Source organism: Pan paniscus, chromosome 12, assembly GCF_029289425.2.
Source record: "Pan paniscus chromosome 12, NHGRI_mPanPan1-v2.0_pri, whole genome shotgun sequence".
Classification (NCBI taxonomy): domain Eukaryota; kingdom Metazoa; phylum Chordata; class Mammalia; order Primates; family Hominidae; genus Pan; species Pan paniscus.
This window is the reverse complement of record NC_073261.2, coordinates 102,805,177-102,824,318: the sequence shown is the minus strand read 5'-3', so window position 1 is coordinate 102,824,318 and position 19,142 is coordinate 102,805,177. Positions and strand designations below refer to the sequence as shown.

General features: G+C 53.3%; 1 protein-coding gene across 2 annotated transcripts in view; it reads left to right on the top strand.

The window, feature by feature from the left end:
- Positions 1–17,909, top strand: part of KLHL29 (kelch like family member 29) — a 327,396-nt gene extending 309,487 nt beyond the window's left edge. For both annotated transcript variants that reach the window (XM_034952689.3, XM_034952690.2), the window contains 8 exons: positions 1,674–1,876; positions 3,267–3,526; positions 5,615–5,813; positions 5,943–6,125; positions 6,325–6,505; positions 13,195–13,388; positions 13,728–13,872; positions 15,770–17,909. In XM_034952689.3, coding sequence (XP_034808580.1) covers positions 1,674–1,876; positions 3,267–3,526; positions 5,615–5,813; positions 5,943–6,125; positions 6,325–6,505; positions 13,195–13,388; positions 13,728–13,872; positions 15,770–15,953 — 1,549 coding nt within the window. In that variant the 3' untranslated portion in view covers positions 15,954–17,909. The remainder of the gene's footprint in view (positions 1–1,673; positions 1,877–3,266; positions 3,527–5,614; positions 5,814–5,942; positions 6,126–6,324; positions 6,506–13,194; positions 13,389–13,727; positions 13,873–15,769) is intronic.
- Positions 17,910–19,142: the final 1,233 nt, after the last annotated feature.

Genomic DNA, 19,142 nt, shown 5'->3' with positions numbered 1-19,142 from the left:
AGGCAGAGGCCCCTTGGGGTCCTGGTGGGATGAGCCGTTGTGTGGGGAGGGCCTACTGTGGCCACGCTGGGAGAGAGGCTGGACGCCAGCTCCGCGGCAGGATTACACCTCCCCCTCTCCTCCTGGCCATGCCCGTGCTGAGGCCCTGGGAGGGCGGTGCCTGACCTCAGAGAATGTCGCTCTAATGGTGGAATTTCAGGTACTGCCACGTAGGGAAGAGTCTCGTGGGAAGGGCATTTTCCAGCCTCTGTCACAAAATCTCCACGAGAATTCAGACCTCATCTAGTTCCATCCTCTTGTTTTGCAGAAGAGGAGGCTGAGGGCCCGGGAGACCAAGGCTGCCCACCTGTGGGTGGCAGAGCCCAGGCACCCAGCGCCCCCAGCTCCCTGCCCCCTGCTCTTTCCGCCCACCCACACACCCAGCAGCTGGCCTCTCTGCGGCCAGCCTGCTCGCTTGCTGGACACCTCGACAGCCCCACCGCCAGCCGCAGGTGCGCGCAAGGGACCCGTCACAAGCATCTTGCCCTGTGGCCTCCTGAGAAGCGAGTGAGTGGACCACAGAGGTCATTTCCCAGCCACGTGGCCGAGCCCAGCCCGAGGCAGGACCGGGCTCAGGGTGGGAAGCAGGGCTGCTCAGAGGAGCCAGGATGGGGCGGCCAAGCCGAAGGCCTGCGGGGCCGCCTCCGGACTCCTAACGTGGCAGGTGTTTTTACTCCTGCTGTCACTTATGTATCAGTGTCACTCTTGCTTCATCTTATCTGTTTCCTTCCAGGTCCAGCTTTAGGGGCAGCTGCCAGGCCTTAGGAGCCTTTGCAATGGTTTTGTATTCCTGTAGACACCAGATATAAACAGATTTATATATTTGTGTCCCTCCCCTGCTCCCCCCAGTTCCCCAGCCCGATGCACACTCTACACGCAGGCCACTCTGACCTCTGACCCCGTGTTCCATGTGGCAGGAGGGCCCGCCCCGGGCCAGGCCCCAGGTCATGGCTGCTGGCTGTCTGTGGCGGAAGTCCTTGGTTGTTTCCTCTCCCCTCCTCCCGGCTCTCACCATTCTGTCCGTCTATCTCGTCTTGTCCTCAGTTTCAAAGCAATGTCACGAAGGGCTTCCTTTCCATGCCTAAAAGGAAACAATATGTTTTTGGAAAGAGGTGGGGTTGGAGCGGGTTCTGGGGCAACTTGGGGCCCTCGGTCTTGGGGCGATCAGAGGATATCTCTGGATTGGCTGGCATCACAGCCAGTTGGGAGCCTCCCAAGCCTGGGTCACGTTGGAGAATCTGCCACCCAAGGCAGGCAGGGCCGGGCTGGGATGCGTCGGCCTGCTTTGGTGGAGACACCAGGGCCTGCAGTGGGCTGAACCGTATTGTTTCCCTTTGAGGCCAGTCCTGGTCCTCGTCCCCATCCATAGCTCATGCTTTTTGATTTGCATCTTTTTTTGCATGGACATGCCGAGTAGTGATAAGCAGGGTTTTCTGTTCTTTTGGGCGTCTCTGGTCAGACTCTTCTCTTTCAGATCCCGTGTCACAGCATTAGGTTCAGGTGTGTCATTGCTGTGTCCTTTGAGCCCTAAAACCAAGGGCATGACCAAGGTGTGCAGGGAGATCTAGCCCTGTGAGGAAGCGGCACGGTGGCCGCAGGGCAGGAGGTAAGGACACCCTGGTCTCTGTGCCTAGGTCCGTGCAAGACAGCGGCCAGGGCGGCCGGGAGAAGCTGGAGCTCGTCCTGTCGAACCTGCAGGCAGACGTCCTGGAGTTGCTGCTGGAGTTTGTCTACACGGGCTCCCTGGTCATCGACTCGGCCAACGCCAAGACACTGCTGGAGGCGGCCAGCAAGTTCCAGTTCCACACCTTCTGCAAAGTCTGCGTGTCCTTTCTCGGTGAGCCCGGGGGCCACATATGTCGCTTGGGGGGAAGAGTGCAGATGAGCGGAGAACTCCATAAACAGCAAGGACTGAGCGGGGAGGTCTGTGTGTGCACACCTGAAGCTCCCTCACATGTGGCTGAGTTTGGCAGGGCTGTTTTAAGATGGTAATTCAGATAACTATATGCAAAGGCTCTCTTTCCCTGGCATGGAATGAAGAGGACTCCGTGTCATTTCTCTGTAGGTGGGAGAGGCATACTGTGCCCCGCCAGGCCTTGTGGGAACAAATGGCACCATGAGGGCTGTGCATGTGCTCTGTTTGTGGGGAAAGGCTATGGCCCTGGCCTCACAGTCCTGTTCTCTAGACCCTGAACAAAGCAGCCCAAACTTGCCTTCCCTTTACCTTATTCATACCTGGGCTGCCTCAGATGTCTGTCCAGGTCTAGACATCTGAACTGTCCCTTGAGTACCCAGATCTGCTGCCCAGGATGGGGACTGAGTGTCAGGAGCTCCCGGGGGGTCGCTGACCCGAACAACATGCTGCCTTTACGCTTGATGCTACCCCGCATGGGCGACGGCAAGGTGAGGGAGGGACAAAGACGAAAGCCCCCAAAGAAGCAGTGGCCTGGGGTGTGGAGTGCAGAGAGAAAGCCAGAGCCCAGCCTAGAGATGGGGCAGATCCGTGAGGACAGAGGGGCACCAAGCAGTCTCGAGGTGCCAGGAACCATGATGGCAGTGAGGCTCGTGCACAGATGGGCCTCCAGGAACCCAGACACGCCTAGGTTGGAAGAACCACTAGCATGAAGGGGAAAGAGTGCAAGGCCCTGGGAGGGACAGTATTGGGTAAACAGGATACGGAGATGGCTCCCACCCCAGACCTAGCCACTAAGCCCAGGAGAGCTGGCCAGATGGACCCCAGAGCCTAGCGAGCCAGATTGAGTGGGGCAGAAGCCTATGCAAGAAGCTGGGAGGTGTGTGAGGGGCACTACTGCTAACGAAGGAGTCTGGGACCACAGACATACCTGGCACAACATGGAAGATGCTGTAAGCCTCAGTGCCACCCTCAACCTCAGCGACAGTGTGACTCCTGACGCCTGACCCCAGCCCAGGCCCAGGCTCTGAGCAGGGCTCTCCTGCTCCATGCCTCCCAGTCTCGGTCCTTCTGCCAGGACCTGTGCGCACAGAGGGAGGCCCCTGGGAGTCAGCATGAAATGGGGTAGGGGAGAACCCAGGAGAAGGATCGAAGCCTCCAGACACCCAGGAAGGGGGCCTGCAGGGACTCTGGACACTGCAGTCAGGGTCCCCGGGATGTGGGTTCAGAGAAGGATCTAGGGTGACAGCAATGGGAACAGGTGGCGACTGCTTCCCGGGCCCTTGGGTCAGTGGTCCTGCGCTCTCGCCCCCAGAGAAGCAGCTGACGGCCAGCAACTGCCTGGGCGTGCTGGCCATGGCCGAGGCCATGCAGTGCAGCGAGCTCTACCACATGGCCAAGGCCTTCGCGCTGCAGATCTTCCCCGAGGTGGCCGCCCAGGAGGAGATCCTCAGCATCTCCAAGGATGACTTCATCGCCTACGTCTCCAACGACAGCCTCAACACCAAGGCTGAGGAGCTGGTGTACGAGACAGTCATCAAGTGGATCAAGAAGGACCCCGCGACACGCACACAGGTGGGGCCTGCCCTGTCCCCCGCCCCTTCTCTCTGGGTTTGGGGTCCCCCTGCGGCAATGGGGTCCGCAGCAAGGAGGAAGGAAGTGAACCTTCCTTGTCCTGCTCTCCCTAAGTGGCAGAGAGGTGAAGGGCGGGCAGAGAGGTGAGAAACCAGTCACCAAAGGATCCTCAAGGGCTGGCATTCCACCCCAAAGGAGACCCAAGTCGGCCAAGAGCCGCAGCACCTGCACTCTGCAGGGAGAAGTTGGTCCCTGAGCCAGGGGGCTCTGGGGCTCCCAGGAACACGGACCCAGCTGGAGGAGCCCATACCTGCTCTGATTGTTGAGGGAATGGACAGCCCGCAATGGACCAAATGGAAACCCCTGCATGCAGGAAGAGGGAGAGTGAGGTCCTGAGGGGACTGTGTTGGGTAAACAGAGGATACAGAGAGGGCTCCCGCCCCAGATCTAGCCATTGAGCCCCGGAGAAAGGGGTCCTCAGATCAGGTGGGAGGCAGGGTTTCTTTTCAGAGGTAGGAAATTAGATGGGGCAGCTAATAACAGTGACAGCCACAAGTCCCTATGACTCCCAGATCTGTGTCTCGGGCTGAAACCCTCTCCTGAGCTCCAGACCCCTCTGCTCAGTGGCCTTCTGGGCCTCTCCAGCAGAATGTCCCGCAGATCCGTCTAATTCGCCAAGCCGAAAGCCTACACCTCTTCCTGTTCCTTATTTCAGCGATGCCTGGTCCCCAGAACTGAAGCTTAGCTTCCTCCCACTTCTCCCGTAGCCATTTCGCTACACGCGCTCATTCCTGCCTCCTTCCTCCCCTTTAAGTGGATCGACTTCCCCCTCCCCATCGAGACCTTCCTCCTCTCGCCAGGATTACTGCAGCACCTCCTAAGTGGTTTCCTTGCCTCTGTCTTGCTCCCTCCAAATCCATTTTCCGCCCTCCAGCCTGAGCGGTCTCTCTAAAAGCACACTGAACATCTCATCCATCCACTCAAACCCCTCGTCAGTTGCCTCGTCGACTCCACAGGGAAAACTGTGCAGTCCTTGTTGAGCATGAGCTGGCCTCCCCAGCCTCTCTCCTCTCACTTCTCCCTGTCTCCCTAAACGCCTCCTCAACAAAATCCTGTTACATCTCGTAAGAATAAACCCCAGACAATTCTCCAGACACACCATTCTCTTTCACTCTCTGACGCCTCTACACAGGCTTCGAATGTCCACCCTCCCATCCACCTTGTGCCTGGCAGAAGTCTGCCCATTTTGTATACCCCATCCAGATGCCATTCCCTCTGCAAAACCTCTTACTCCTGCACCCACTACAAACCCTCACTAGACACTCCTCTTGCCCCTCGTGAATTTTTCATAGCAGATCCCCTCCCATTAAGCTGTGTACCCCTTGAGGTCTGAAACTGGGTCACAGTGGTCTTTGAACCCCCAGTGATGAGCGTCATGCCTGGCCTATGGTGGTCTCGTTACTCATGGGATGAAACGAAAGTAGAGTGATGAGCAGAGTTTGTTAGGAGGGGAGATTCAAGGGAGCCTGTAAAACCACCTCAGTGCAGGGTGACAGTTTGAGGCCGTGGGACATGGGACACCACTGAAAGTTTTCGGTGCTGGAGAGACACAGGCTCCCACGGCTGAGACTTGCAAGCTCAATAGTCGCCATCTCCTTGAAGCTTTCCTGGGTCCTCCCACCTGTTCCTGAGTCCTTGTCACACTCACAGCTCTTTAATAATCACGTCTTCCTCATTTTAACCCCTCGCCCCTGCCCCCAGTGGCCTGATCTGCAGCAGGGGTCCACAGCCCCAGGTGGAGTGAGAGAATGGGGTGCTGGGGGGATGAACACGTGCTCCCACTCCTGCAGGGCTGGCTGCAGCCTGCCAGCCTCCCCTCCCCACCCCTGCGCTCCCGGCCCTTCCCCCCACACCTCCAGCTGACTAGACTTCCCTTCACCTCTGTCTAGGCTAGCAGAGTATCTACACTCCCAAGCCTAACACAGCCTGGAATTATCCATTCTTGTGCAGCCCCACACCATTTCCTTCCGTCCGGGAGGTGGCTCTCTCTTGCTAGTCTAAGAAGATTCTGTCTCCTGTACCCTGCAGTACGCGGCTGAGCTCCTGGCCGTGGTCCGCCTCCCCTTCATCCACCCCAGCTACCTGCTCAATGTGGTTGACAATGAAGAGCTGATCAAGTCATCAGAAGCCTGCCGGGACCTGGTGAACGAGGCCAAACGCTACCATATGCTGCCCCACGCCCGCCAGGAGATGCAGACGCCCCGAACCCGGCCGCGCCTCTCTGCAGGTATGAAGGGGCACGCCCCGAACCTCCCAAGAAGCAGTGTCTTGGGCTCAGTGGTCCCAGTGAGGTGCCGGGCACAGATGCCGACAGTCTTAGAGTGTGTCCCAAGGGCGCCCATCCATGTCCCTGCAGGTGTGGCTGAGGTCATCGTCTTGGTTGGGGGCCGTCAGATGGTGGGGATGACCCAGCGCTCGCTGGTGGCCGTCACCTGCTGGAACCCGCAGAACAACAAGTGGTACCCCTTGGCCTCGCTGCCCTTCTATGACCGCGAGTTCTTCAGTGTAGTGAGTGCAGGGGACAACATCTACCTCTCAGGTGAGGCCCCCCGGGGTTGGGGCGGGACCAGGCATGGGGGTCCCAAGGGGACTGCTCCCCACGTCAGGGCTGAGGAAGGCCATGGCCCAGAAGTGTCTACTTTGCAGGTGAAGGCTTCCTCTGCCCCTGGGGCTGGGCCTGCTGACCCCAGGCCCCTCCTCACCCCGCCCGCTCTCTCTGCCTCCCACACTGCCTCCAGGTGGGATGGAATCAGGGGTGACGCTGGCTGATGTCTGGTGCTACATGTCCCTGCTTGATAACTGGAACCTCGTCTCCAGAATGACAGTCCCCCGCTGTCGGCACAATAGCCTCGTCTACGATGGGAAGATTTACACCCTCGGGGGACTTGGCGTGGCAGGCAACGTGGACCACGTGGAGAGGTAATGAGGCCACGGTCAGGACAGGGGCATGCTCTTTGCTCACCAAGAACTGAAATCACGTCACTCACTGTACCTCCCAACACCCACTCAGTGGCGATGGAGCAGAGCCTGGACCATTCATATGGGCAGTCATCCCAGGCTCTTCAATCACAGCACCAGGGGCAGCAGGGTGTGGGATACAAGCAGATGGGATGACATCTGTGTCACCTTTGCAGTCGCTGAGATGGGAGATGGGGCGCTTCTGTCCCAACAACCCATTTAGGTGTCAGACAAGCTGGAGGCCCAAGATCCAGTTGCAGAAGGCCTGGGATGAGCCAGACCCTCCTGGCCAGGCGGTCAGGGAACACCCTGCACCATGAGCACCAGCCCAGAGACTGCTGGGGTTTCGGGCAAAGCTGGAAGCAATGTTTAAAATGCAGGTCATGCCAGTGGCGGTGCCTCCTTGTCCTGCCAAGCGGGGGGTCCCACACCAGGGAGCTCCCTTCCTCCCTCCAGCCACACACACCAGGACATCTGTTCGTAATACAGAGAAAGGCCACTGCATACAAACTAAGCAATTTAGGGAGAACATTCTTGCCAACCCTCTAGAACTTTCCAGAAGAAAAAATAAGCCAAAGGACCACGTGTGAACCTGCCCTCCGCTGGGAGTCCCAGCCTAGCTTCCTCCCAAGGCCATCGTGGAGGGTCAGATACAGGCATGAGGGGCGTGGGCTGAAGTGGGTGCTTCCGGATGAGAATACAAAATCCTTTTCCCTTGAGCCAGGGAGACTGTTCTTTCTTACAGAGAACAGACGCCTGGGGGAAAAGCTCAGGAAGCTTTGTCAGTCAGGCAGCAGAACGGAGGCTTAGTCCTGCTTTTGGAGAAACTAGTGCCTGGAGGGTAACCCGTCAGGCTGACCTGGCCCAAAGCACAACCCAGGGGAGACAGCTAAGATTGCCAGAGCCCCTCCTGCACCTGAGCCCACCACCCCCACCGCCATGTGTCACCAGAAAGCACATCTTCCTGTGGGACATCATGTTGCCTATGAAGCCACACATACCCCTCAATTTGTATTTTTTCCCCCTTGGTGGCTAATTGGACACTTGACAAATGTTACAGCAAAGATGGTTGCAGAGTGAGACAGGCTCTGAATGCTCATTGTGGGCTTTTAACTCCCCCAAGTGGAGCCCAGAGATGGCTCAGTAACAACATTTAATTGTCATATTGATCTGGCAATCATGGGCATTCCCACGTGAAAATGAGGATATTAGCGCAGTTGCTGGACCTGGGTTGGCCCCGGTGCTGGCAGCCTTCAGTGTGACCCACTGCCCAGCTATGCATACCCCAAGCATTCTGGAAGCATCGGCTTCCGATCATTTGTCATCCAATAATAAACACATGAAAAATGAGACATTTTCTCTGTAGGAGTAAACTGAACTGGATCCGTCATTCTGTCTTGCTTTTGTCGGCTATTTTTAATCTCCTAAGACACTGATTACTCATTTTGCAAACTTATACTGTTGATAAATATAGGGATTTGTTCAAGGATCAAATGCACCAACTAAGCAGTGAGACAAGCTCTACTCTTCCAGGGTCCTGGAGCAATTCTCCAAGACCAGGGGTTGCCTGTATGGGCCTTCCCTGGGGGGCAAGGCCCTCCTTCTGGCTGTGAAAGTTCAGCATGGGCACAGTGTGAGCGAGACCACCCCGGGAACCCCAAGAGATGAAGGACAAAAGGGTGCCCTGAAGGGCCCTGAGCCCTTCCTCAGCCCACCAGAGTCTGCCAACTGTCCTTGCAGGGGCAGGATGCAGGCTTGAAGACCCCTGGGCAGTGTGCATGCAAGTGGGTTGGAGGGTGCAGGGGAAGGAACACTCACTGCTTTCCAAGAAGTGTAGCTAGACCCCCTTCGGGTAAGTTGCTTTCTGTGGCACACAGTGGCAATGATGAGAATTCAGGGTGACAGGAAGGTCAGGGTAATGGGGACAGACATGAGGGGGCTTTGTTCCCCAGGAAACACTAATGGTACAAATGGCTATTATATTGATAATGAATGAGATATATGGTGCATTATAATTATATTACATTATGGTATTACAGGAATAGAGCAAGATTATATAATTATAGATTAAGACAACAGCGCAATAGACAAACCTGTATTATATCATTATATAAATAACCGGGTCTAATATTTTATAGCAATATATTGCAGTCGCTGTGGTTACTGGATAAATGATAGCAGAACGCCTCACTCGGCGGGGTCATTTGCATGTCATTAGCATATCATTCTCAAGCAGGAAGCTGACAGATTGAGCTGACGGGAGGGCTCATGGCTTGGCAATCAGCCACCTGGAATAACAAGCTCTCAGGAAATTCGCATTTGGTGCGATGTGCCATCATACTGAAAGACTGAGGACTAACAGCCACATAATCTTCCACTGTCTCCCAGCTCCTTCTGCAGGAGCTCTTTGGAACCCTGCCATATTGGCTTAAAAAGCAGATATCTGAACTTCTGACACTGTCCAAAAAGACACTTACTCCATTGCATATAAGCCACATATCATTTGTCTGGGGCTTAATTGAATCTGCCCCGCTGCTGCCCTTTGAGACATTCCAGCCTCGTCTCAAATCCAAGCACACAACTGGACGTCACATCACCCTCGCTCAGAGGCAGAGGCACGGGCTCTGGGAGGCCAGCTTCCTGGGCTCTGGGCTGTGACTGAGTTATGACTGGTGTCCCAAGGAGGCTCACAGAAAGAAAGCAGGCCCCGTATGCCTCCCAGGAAAGATGTGCTGGGGACAGACCCAACCCTGGTGGCACAGCATGCCATGCCCAGGCCTCGCATTGCGTCCAGGCACTCACCGAACAGTGAGCAGCATGGTGGGCGGTAGATGTGTCCCCTGCTGGGAGGGCCTAAGTATGGAGGCAACTGGAGTTGGGAGACCAGCCCCCAAGGAACCCGACAGAAACACTGAGGACCGATATTCCAGCTTCCCCATGAAGCAAGACCTCAAACATCCCAGTGACCTGGCCAGGCTGCTGAACCCCAAGTCTGCTTTTCCCAGCAGCTGCCTCCTGTTGTCCTTTCTCCCCTGTCTTGTCTGGCACTCATGTTCTATCACTTCATCCTTTTCCTCTGCTGCTTTGTCCTGCACCCCACATCAGCAGATCTGTTCAACCCAACCGTTTGCCTTCTCGGCGCCCAGCCCTGGGGGCTGAATGCTGATGGAGGAAATCCCACCCCATAACACACTGGCCCCACCACACGAGAAGGGAAGGCCCCCATCCTCTACCGGGTCCTTCACACTGCAAGGCAGCCTTTCTGGGTTTCCCTCTTCAGCACTTTCTCCCACTCTCATGAGCAGTTATTTCCTGTCTTGACCTCTCTCTTCAGAGATCTGACCCTACAGACTCCCCCACTACTTTGGTCAACTCTGACTCCTGCTTCACAGAGAAAATGGAGCCATCAGTCAAGAACTTGCTCACCTTCCTGCAGTCACTCCTACAAATACAGCTACACTCGTGCCATCCTTGACTTCCTCTCTCCTGTGCAGATGGACTCCACGTTCCCTCTGCACTTTGGATTCCATTTGCATCCACCTCCTGGAAGCCTTCCATCATCAGCACTCCCGTCTCTTTCATACACATTTAATCTTTCATTATCCAGTTGGACTCCTTCCTATTTTAGCATGTAAACACAATTAAACATTCCCCTTAAAAATTAAAACAAGACCTGTTTTCTGCTGGCTCGTGAGATCTGAAGTTAAAATTACAGGAACTCTGAGCCAGTTGTTAACCACAAAAATTTAACAATTTTTAATTATTAAAAATTATATACACATATTAAAAACAAAGGTAATCCATACTCAAAATTCATCACTTCCTAATTTTTTACTACATGTTACTACTCCCTTGGGCCTTGAGGTTATATATGCCTATTGCACCTCTCCAGGGAGGAGATTCCAGAGAATGGTGGCCACAGCACATCTCTTTCCAACTCCATGTTCAGCAACATCCCTATGGTAGCATGAAATCAGCCAAGTGGGAGGAGTGACATCGCAGAAACCAGCAAACGCTACAAACCATGACGTTTTCCCTAGAGAGCTGGCTGTTTGTTAAACATTCATCAGCATTCCATTGACCCCTCTCAGCTCCGGATTCTTTTCTAGGTCCTACCTTCTGTGCCTCTTCACAGCTAAGTTTCTTCCAAAAGAAGTCTACACCCACGGTCTCCACTGACACAAATGGGTTCTGCACCTCTTGTTCCGGTTGAAGTGCCCTTGACTACAGAGCAGTGGCCTGCTGGAGATTCCATCCTCCATCCTTGAAGCCCTCACCTTCAGGGGCACAGCCACTCACTCACTGTTGGGACCTTGGCTGCCCTCTGAGGACGCCTCTCAGCTCCCCTCTTAAAGACTACATTTCCCCAGTTTGTCCTCAGCCCCCATGCACTTCACATCTCCCCAGCACACTCCTGAGCTTCCATTTCCAGCTTTGTGCCAGAGATCCCACAGCTGAATATTTAATCCACACCCAAATATCTGACTGTCTGCTGCACATCTCCAATCTGTTGCCCACAAATACTGTAAACTTCCTGTGAAAAAAACTGAAATCACCCTCCTCCCTCAACCTTCCCATCCCACCAGTAGTGTCACCATCCACCAGTCCCAAGCCAGACCCTGAACCATCCTTGGCAACTATCTCCTTTAGCGCCAGCATCTCATCAATGAGCAAACACACCCATTCCCCTCTCCTTCTGTTCTCCTGTCCTCATACTCTTTTGTCATTCCTTGGTCCAAGCCACTGTCGCATCTCACCAAATTTCTTGTGCAGACTAGTCCAACTAGTCTCCCCGCTTCTGACCTCTTCACTCCAGGACATACTCCATCCTGCAGACACAGTGATCTCTCTAGATGCCAAATTTGATCACATTATTTTCCTGCTTAAAACCTTCAGGGCAGTCAGGTGCTGTGGCTCACATCTGTAATCCCAGCACTTTAGGAGGCCAAGGTGGGAGGATTGCTTAAGCTCAGGAGTTCGAGACCAGCCTCGGCAACATAGGGAGACCTCATCTCTACGACAAATCAAAAAATTAGCCAGGCATGATGGTGCACACCTGCAGTCCCAGCTACTCAGGAGGCTGAGGTGGGAGAATTGTTTAAGCCCAGAAGATCAAGGCTGCAGTGAGCCATAATCATGCCACTGCATTCTAGCCTAGGCAACAGAGCAAGACCCTGCCTCAAACAAACAAACCTTCACCCACTGCACTCTAGATGAAGCCCAACTCCCTTAGCTTCGCACACATGGCTTTTTTTTTTTCCTTTTTTTTTTTTTTTTGAGACGGAGTTTTGCTCGTTGCCCAGGCTGGAGTGCAATGGCGCAATCTTGGCTCACCGCAGCCTCTGCCTCCGAGGTTCAAGCAGTTCTCCTGCCTCAGCCGGGTAGCTGGGTAGCTGGATAGCTGGAATTACAGGCATGTGCCACCATGCCCAGCTAATTTTTTTTTTTTTTTTTTTTTTGTATTTTTAGTAGAGACGGGGTTTCTCCATGTTGGTGAGCCTGGTCTCAAACTCCCGACCTCAGATGATCCGCCCACCTCGGCCTCCCAAAGTGCTGGGATTATAGGCGTGAGCCATCGCGCCCAGCCCACATGGCTCTTTTTAACTACCCCCCACTTCCAGCCATCCCATACTATGGGAGCACCTTGACTGATGATGGGGTTATGTCCTGATAAACTCATTATAAGTTGAAAATATTCTAAGGCAAAAATGCATTTAATACACCTGCCCTACTGAACATCATAGTTCAGCCAGCTTACCTTAAACATGCTCTGAACACTTACATTAGCCTACAGCTGGGCAAAAGCATCTAACACAAAGCCTATTTTATAATAAAATGTCAGATATCTCATGGATTTTATTGAACACTGTATATTACATCAAAATTGCAATCGTTTTGCACCATGATAAAGTCAAAAAATCCTAAGTCAGGGACTGTCTGCACTATAAATTCTCCCAAAATGCCACCTTTGCCTACTGCTCTCCCTTCACCTGTAATGTTTTCCCTGTGCCCACTCAGTCCTGCTTCCCATCCACCTAGCTAGTAGCTTATTCACTCTTCAAGGCCCAACCTGGGTATCAGTGCCTCCAGAAAGCTAATATGACCTATTGGAGCTGCTGGGTGCCCCCTGCCATGTGCACCTTGGGTTTTTCACCTTCAGACCACTCAGCATCCTGCATGTAATTATTCTTTGTGTGTTTTATTTGGCTGCCTTCCCCACGAGGCCATAAGCACCTCGAGGGCAGGAATGGTGCTTCATCCAGCACGTTTCTCCAGTTTCCAGCCTGGGGCCTGGCTATAAAGCAAATGCTCAGTCCAGCATTGCGGAATGCAAGGGTAGGACTGAGCTGGATAGAGAGGAGGGGAGCACTGTGTGAGCAAAGGGATGGAGACAGGAATTCTGCACAGACGCTGCCATAGGCAGAAAGAGCCCACTGATGTTCCAGAGGAAGGCCAAGAGGGCTAGTTTGGACGAGACCCCAGGAGGTCTTGAGTGTCTCATCGCAGTGCCCCCCACTGCTGGTGTGATCTCAGGCTATGCTGGCCATGCTGAGGGCGAGGAGCAGATGGCAGTCTGCTGCCCTTGCTTGTGACCTCTGCCCCGCACAAGGTCCATCTTGACCCTGGGCTCTTTTTCTCCTCTCCTGCAGGTACGACACCATCACCAACCAATGGGAGGCGGTGGCCCCTCTGCCCAAGGCAGTACACTCTGCTGCAGCCACAGTGTGTGGCGGCAAGATCTACGTGTTTGGTGGGGTGAACGAGGCAGGCCGAGCTGCCGGCGTCCTCCAGTCTTACGTTCCTCAGACCAACACGTGGAGCTTCATCGAGTCCCCAATGATTGGTGAGAACCAGCGGTGTCCTCAGCCCAGGGCCAGGGTCGCATCCCTGCCTTGCTGATTTGTTCAGTATCCCATGCCCAGAAGTCAGGCTAAGCCCAACAGCTCTGCAGACCCAGATCTAGAGGGTGGCAGGAGTTGCCGAGCCCCCAGCTCAGGTGTCTGGAGAGGGGCAAGTGAGTCAAGGCTCCAGGTTCCCCTAGGCCCCGGACCCATCCCCAGGCCAATCAGTCACTTGTTGGAAGTCTTTCGAGCTTCCTTCCCTGGAGGGTCTTCTGGGAAAGAAAAGGAGAGGGAAGTCCAAGACAAGCTGCCGTGACCTGCCTGCTCTGCTCTCCTCACAGACAACAAGTATGCCCCCGCTGTCACGCTCAATGGCTTCGTTTTCATCCTGGGCGGGGCTTATGCCAGAGCCACCACCATCTACGACCCTGAGAAAGGAAACATTAAGGCGGGCCCAAACATGAACCACTCTCGCCAGTTCTGCAGGTGAGAGGCTGCGGCGCCTTGACTAGGGCTGGGACGGAGGAGTGGGAGGAGGAGGGGTGTGACCACAATGATTTCCTGCCATCAGTGACCATAGCAATTCCCAGGCCCAGAGCAGTGGCCCTCCCCCTCCAACCACAGGAGTGGGCGTTAGCCCAGACCAGTAGGGTGGAGCCCACGGCAGCCTCTGGTCCAGGAGCCCAACCCCGGGGCTCCAGCTGGCCCCAGCTCCAGCAGAAATGAACCATTTCCTGAAGGCATCAAGGCTACCCTGCTCTCAGTGAGAGGTGAGGTCAGCTTCCCCCAGGACCACCTGCCCCATCACAGACAGAAAGCAGTGCCAGGCCAGAGCTGTGTGATGCCCTACAGGGACAAGTGACTTCTTGGGGGAATGTCTCTGAGGACATGAACGGTCCTGATGGCTTTGGGAGCTGTGCTCAGAGTCCCAAAGGCTGACTGGGCAAAAGCACACACAAACCCACCCCTGCAGGCAGAGAAGGTAGAGGGCTGAGTGTGGCTCGGTCCCCAGGCTTTCTGGCCCTGTGGCAGTGAGACACCAGTCCCTGCTCTTCCAGCCCCATCCTTTCCTGGACTAAGAGGAACAAGGAATAAAAAGGGGCCCCAAGGCCAGGTGCAGTGGCTCACACCTGTAATCCCAGCACTTTGGGAGGCCGAGGCGGATGGATCAGTTGAGATCAGGAGTTCAAGACCAGCTTGGCCAACATGGTAAAACCCCGACTCTACTAAAAATACAAAAATTTGCCAGGCGTGGTGGCATGTGCCTGTAATCCCAGCTTCTCAGGAAGCTGAGGCAGGAGAATCGCTTGAACCTGGGAGGCGGAGGTTGCAGTGAGCTGAGATCGCACCACTGCACTCCAGCCTGGTGACAGAGTATGACTCCGTCTCAAAAAAAAAAAAAAAAAGAATGGGAAAGACTTAACGGCAAATGGCAGAGTTAAGCTGGGTCTTGCAAGATAATCAGGTAATAGGTGCACCACAGAAGGAAAATATGAGGGCCCCAGATGGCATGAACTAAGGGAGAGAAGACTGGAAGCTTCAGGGTCTGGTAAGAAGTCCAGACTGATGTGTTCTCTTTAAGAGATTTCAGAAACGGGTGGAGCCTTTGAAAAGGTATGTGTCCAATGTCAGGGAATAGCCAGGAAGAAATGGCCATTAGCTGAAATGAAAGAGTGTCAGGGCTAGAAATAAGGATGTGGACGTCAGTGCAAAGAAGTAGCTGAAATGCATTAAGGGAGTCAGTGCAGAGAGGGGCCAGATGCTGAGCCCTCATGATGAGAGGAGCTGACTGAGACAACAGGAGCAAGCCAGCGAGTGTCACACAGGGAAGGGGTCCAGGCACAGCCATCGGTCACCCTGCAGAGCATGCCCAGCCCTTGAAATCCTGGGTGGGCAGCAGCACCAGGTCACACAGAAGCACCTTGGCAGGTGGAGCTCCCAGTCAAGTGGCTGACGTTCAATTCCAGCTGAGCTCCTTATTATTCTCTCTCGTCATTCTTGTGAGTCATGTTCCCAATTTGATTTGAGCAGTAGGAAGGCTGCGTGTGCCACACAAGAGTCTCCAGAAAGCCTCAGTGACCTGAGCTGAGTGCCCGCACAGAGATCTTTCGTCTCCTAGCCATGGTTAGTCACTCTGGCGGGGCAGGGAGGGAGCGCCTTCTGCCGCTCGCAGGGTGGCATAGCACGGCTTCCTGACTGGCCCTGGAGGACAGGTGTTTTTCTTATGCCAGCCCAGGTTAGAGGGCAAAGAAGGGCAGCAAGATCCCAGATGCCTTCTGCAAAAGGCACAGGCAGCCTACAACAGGACACGACATTGAGAACCTATCTCCAGGGCCAAGTTGGAAGTGAAATGCCTAACTCTGTCCCCGCTTTCCCCCAACAGTGCTGTGGTGCTTGATGGCAAGATTTATGCAACTGGAGGTATTGTCAGCAGTGAAGGGCCAGTGCTGGGCAACATGGAGGCCTACGAGCCCACAACCAACACATGGACCCTCCTCCCCCACATGCCCTGCCCTGTGTTCAGACACGGCTGCGTCGTGATAAAGAAATATATTCAAAGCGGCTGACATCAGCAGAAAGCCCACGATAAGACTGTGGACAAGTCTGGTGAGGCAAGTGCCACGCAATGATAATTTTCCAGCGACACCAACAAGAGGCCAACAAAACACAATCAAGGAACTCACTGCGCTCAACATGTTGAATATTCTCTACATTGAATGTAGAAAATCATCCTCGCCTTTGGATGAAACGGAGGCACCGCGCTTGGAGCCGCAGGAACCACGATCCCGCCACGGGGCTGGCTGCCTCCTCAACAGGGGCGCTCGCTCTGCCAGGTGCAATAGAGTTTCACGTATTTTTCAACTGGGAGAGAGAAGCTGTTTTTTCCTTCCTGCAGAGCAAGCTTGATCCCTAAACAACCATAGATCAGTTATCTTATGACAGCATTAGGCATCAGGCTCTCTTGGAATAAGATCAAAGTGTCCTTATCACTTTGATTCCTACTTTTGTTTTTTAACCGATCTACACTTTCAGTGGCCGACAGAAAACGAGGGACAATACTGTGCATCACAAGGCCTAGGAGGCTGCTGGTCCCCACTGGGGCTGAAGAGAAGCCCAGCTGCCCACGCGGAGCCAGGGGTGGCAGCTGTGGGACAGCCAGGGAGCGGGGACAGCGGTCTGTCCTTCACAGGTTTTTCTACTGTGTTTTTGCTGGAGAAGGACAGTGATTGCGCTAGCTTTCTCTTACCCGGTATGAATTATTTAGATTTCTGAGGCATTTTCTTGATAAACAAAAGGCTATTTTTAAGTACTGAGAGGAGGAGCAGGCCACAAGAGGGATAATGTTGTGGGAATTCCCAAAGCTCTTTGTAGGTAGTGCCAGAGGGGGGGCTTTTGCTCTCATTTTTCTATGTGCAGAATAGAGGATCTCTCCTGGGGTGGGCGATGCCCCCATTTTATTTTTAGAAAAAGTAACTCCCAGACAGCCCCATAAAAGCTGTGCCCAAGGAAGAAGAGTCTGCTCTAGAAGGAGCCCAGTTCTGGCTCAGGACACCGGCCCAGCTCCCTCCATGAGGTCAAGCTGAGGACCAGGCCAGTGGGAAGGGAAGGAGGGAGAATAAGCGTCTATAAAGCACAGGAGACTATTTTTGATATTCATAGCTATATATTAAGGCACCTGCCACAAGAGCTCTCAGGATGGGGACAGCCTTCTTAGTGGAGCCATGGCAGCAAGGCCTGAGGGCATGAGCAGAACCACTCTTCTTGTCACATACGAACCTGAGAAAAGGGAAGCCAGGAGGGAGGTCACACCATGGCTCAAAAGGGAAAGGCCTTCCCACTTGTCCTTAGCCCCTCAAACCTCACACGGTCAACAGTTTCCATTCCAGGGCAGGAGAATGCTGCCGCCACCGCTGCCGCCACTGCGCTGTTGAGTTGAAGTTGGTACCAAATACACATTTACCACTTTTATATCTGGGAAGTCAACTTGCCATCGTTTCATGATAACAACCATTTATAAGAGAAAAAGACAGGACACGCTTTCCATCGTTCAGTATTTGATGACACAAAATTCCAGTTCTAACGCTGGGCATCAACTTCTAGCACTACGAGTGTGGCTCCCACTTGGACAAGATACCGAGCTTCGTTATGCAGTTTTTAATATTATTTATTATTTTAAAAAGTAATAAGCACAAAACTACATACATTGTATGTCATTTAAAGTATTTATGTCAAACAGGGTGCAAGTGTGAACCCAAGGACTGGAGCACAAATTCCTAACTGCCTGGGGCAGGGCTAATGTTAGCATTGGTGTGCGTCTGCCTCCAAAGGAGGTTCTAGTTGTCAGCGAGACTCAACACAGATGACATTGAAATTCCGTTTCTCTCCTCATCTATCACACTGGAGCAAAACTGGCTATTTCTGTGAATGATATAAAACAGGGTTCTCTGTAATAGTATTGTACATAGTATATGTTTATTGTTAAGTTCTTGTTATATTATAATAAATATATTTATAGATCTAGACTTGGAAGCCAACGTAATCTTTGTGTGCCATCGTCCTGCCACAGGGATGCAAAACCTGTTCTACCCCTCATACATCAGCTGTATGGGTTCTCTTATAGACTTTAGTGCAGAACTTAATGATTAGAAAGGATGGGACTCCATATTGAGGGAAGGTTTAGAGTTGAAAAGCCAAGACGACAATTGAAGGTAAAAGTTGAAAGGGACTTGCAAACATGCTGGCACTGGCTCTGAGGCTCTTCCTTTCATTGAAGTGCTCTTCTTACTACACTTGTGCAACTGAAAGCTTCAAAGCTGTTAGCTTCCCACTGGTATCACTGCTGTGCCAGGGACCCACTTAGAGCCACATGGCAAGTCCAGCTCATGAGCCTAAGAGGAGACACAACACACTTTCTCCAGGAAGAGGAATACAGGGTGATTTCTTTTCTTTTCTTTTCTTCTTTTTTTTTGAGATGGAGTTTCACTCTTGTTGCCCAGACTGGAGTGCAATGGCGCGATCTCAGGCTCACCACAACCTCCGCCTCCCGGGTTCAAGCGATTCTCCTGCCTCAGCCTCCTGAGTAGCTGGGATTACAAGCCTGTGCCACCACACCCGGCTAATTTTGTATTTTTAGTAGAGACGGTGGTTTCTCCATGTTGGTCAGGGTGGTCTCGAACTCCCAACCTCAGGTGATCCACCCACCTCAGCCTCCGAAAGTGCTGGGATTATAGGCGTGAGCCACTGCGCCCAGCCAGGGTGATTTCTATCCTATCCTAAAATCCAGTCGGGGGGCCTCACTGCCTTCTTCAGTCATGGCTGGTGCTGCTCTCTAGGCTGCTGTATAGACCTACCTTGCTATGCTAAGGACTTGCGTGCCAGGCTCCCTGGGGAGAAAAGGTAGAGCGCCAGATGGGAGCACCTGTCCTCTGGCAGGGAAAGTAGTTTAGATTTCACAGATTCGCAGAAAGCAGATTGGCCAGCTTTGTCATCCATGTGAAGAGCCTCACACCATTAATTCACAAATCTCACCAAGACTAAGGGTCTCCTTGCCAAAAAAAAAAAAAATCGGAAGGTGGTGGTCAGGGTAGGCGAGAGAGGGAGATGTTGAGAGAACTTGGCTGAGGCTTTATGGTGAGTGGACCATACTCTTGTCAAATAAATATTTGCAGTGATACCTTCAGTCCTAAAGGATGGCGAATGTCTAGAGGATGCCAGTCATGAAGAGCTGAAATTATAACTTGAGATAAAAATCAAGC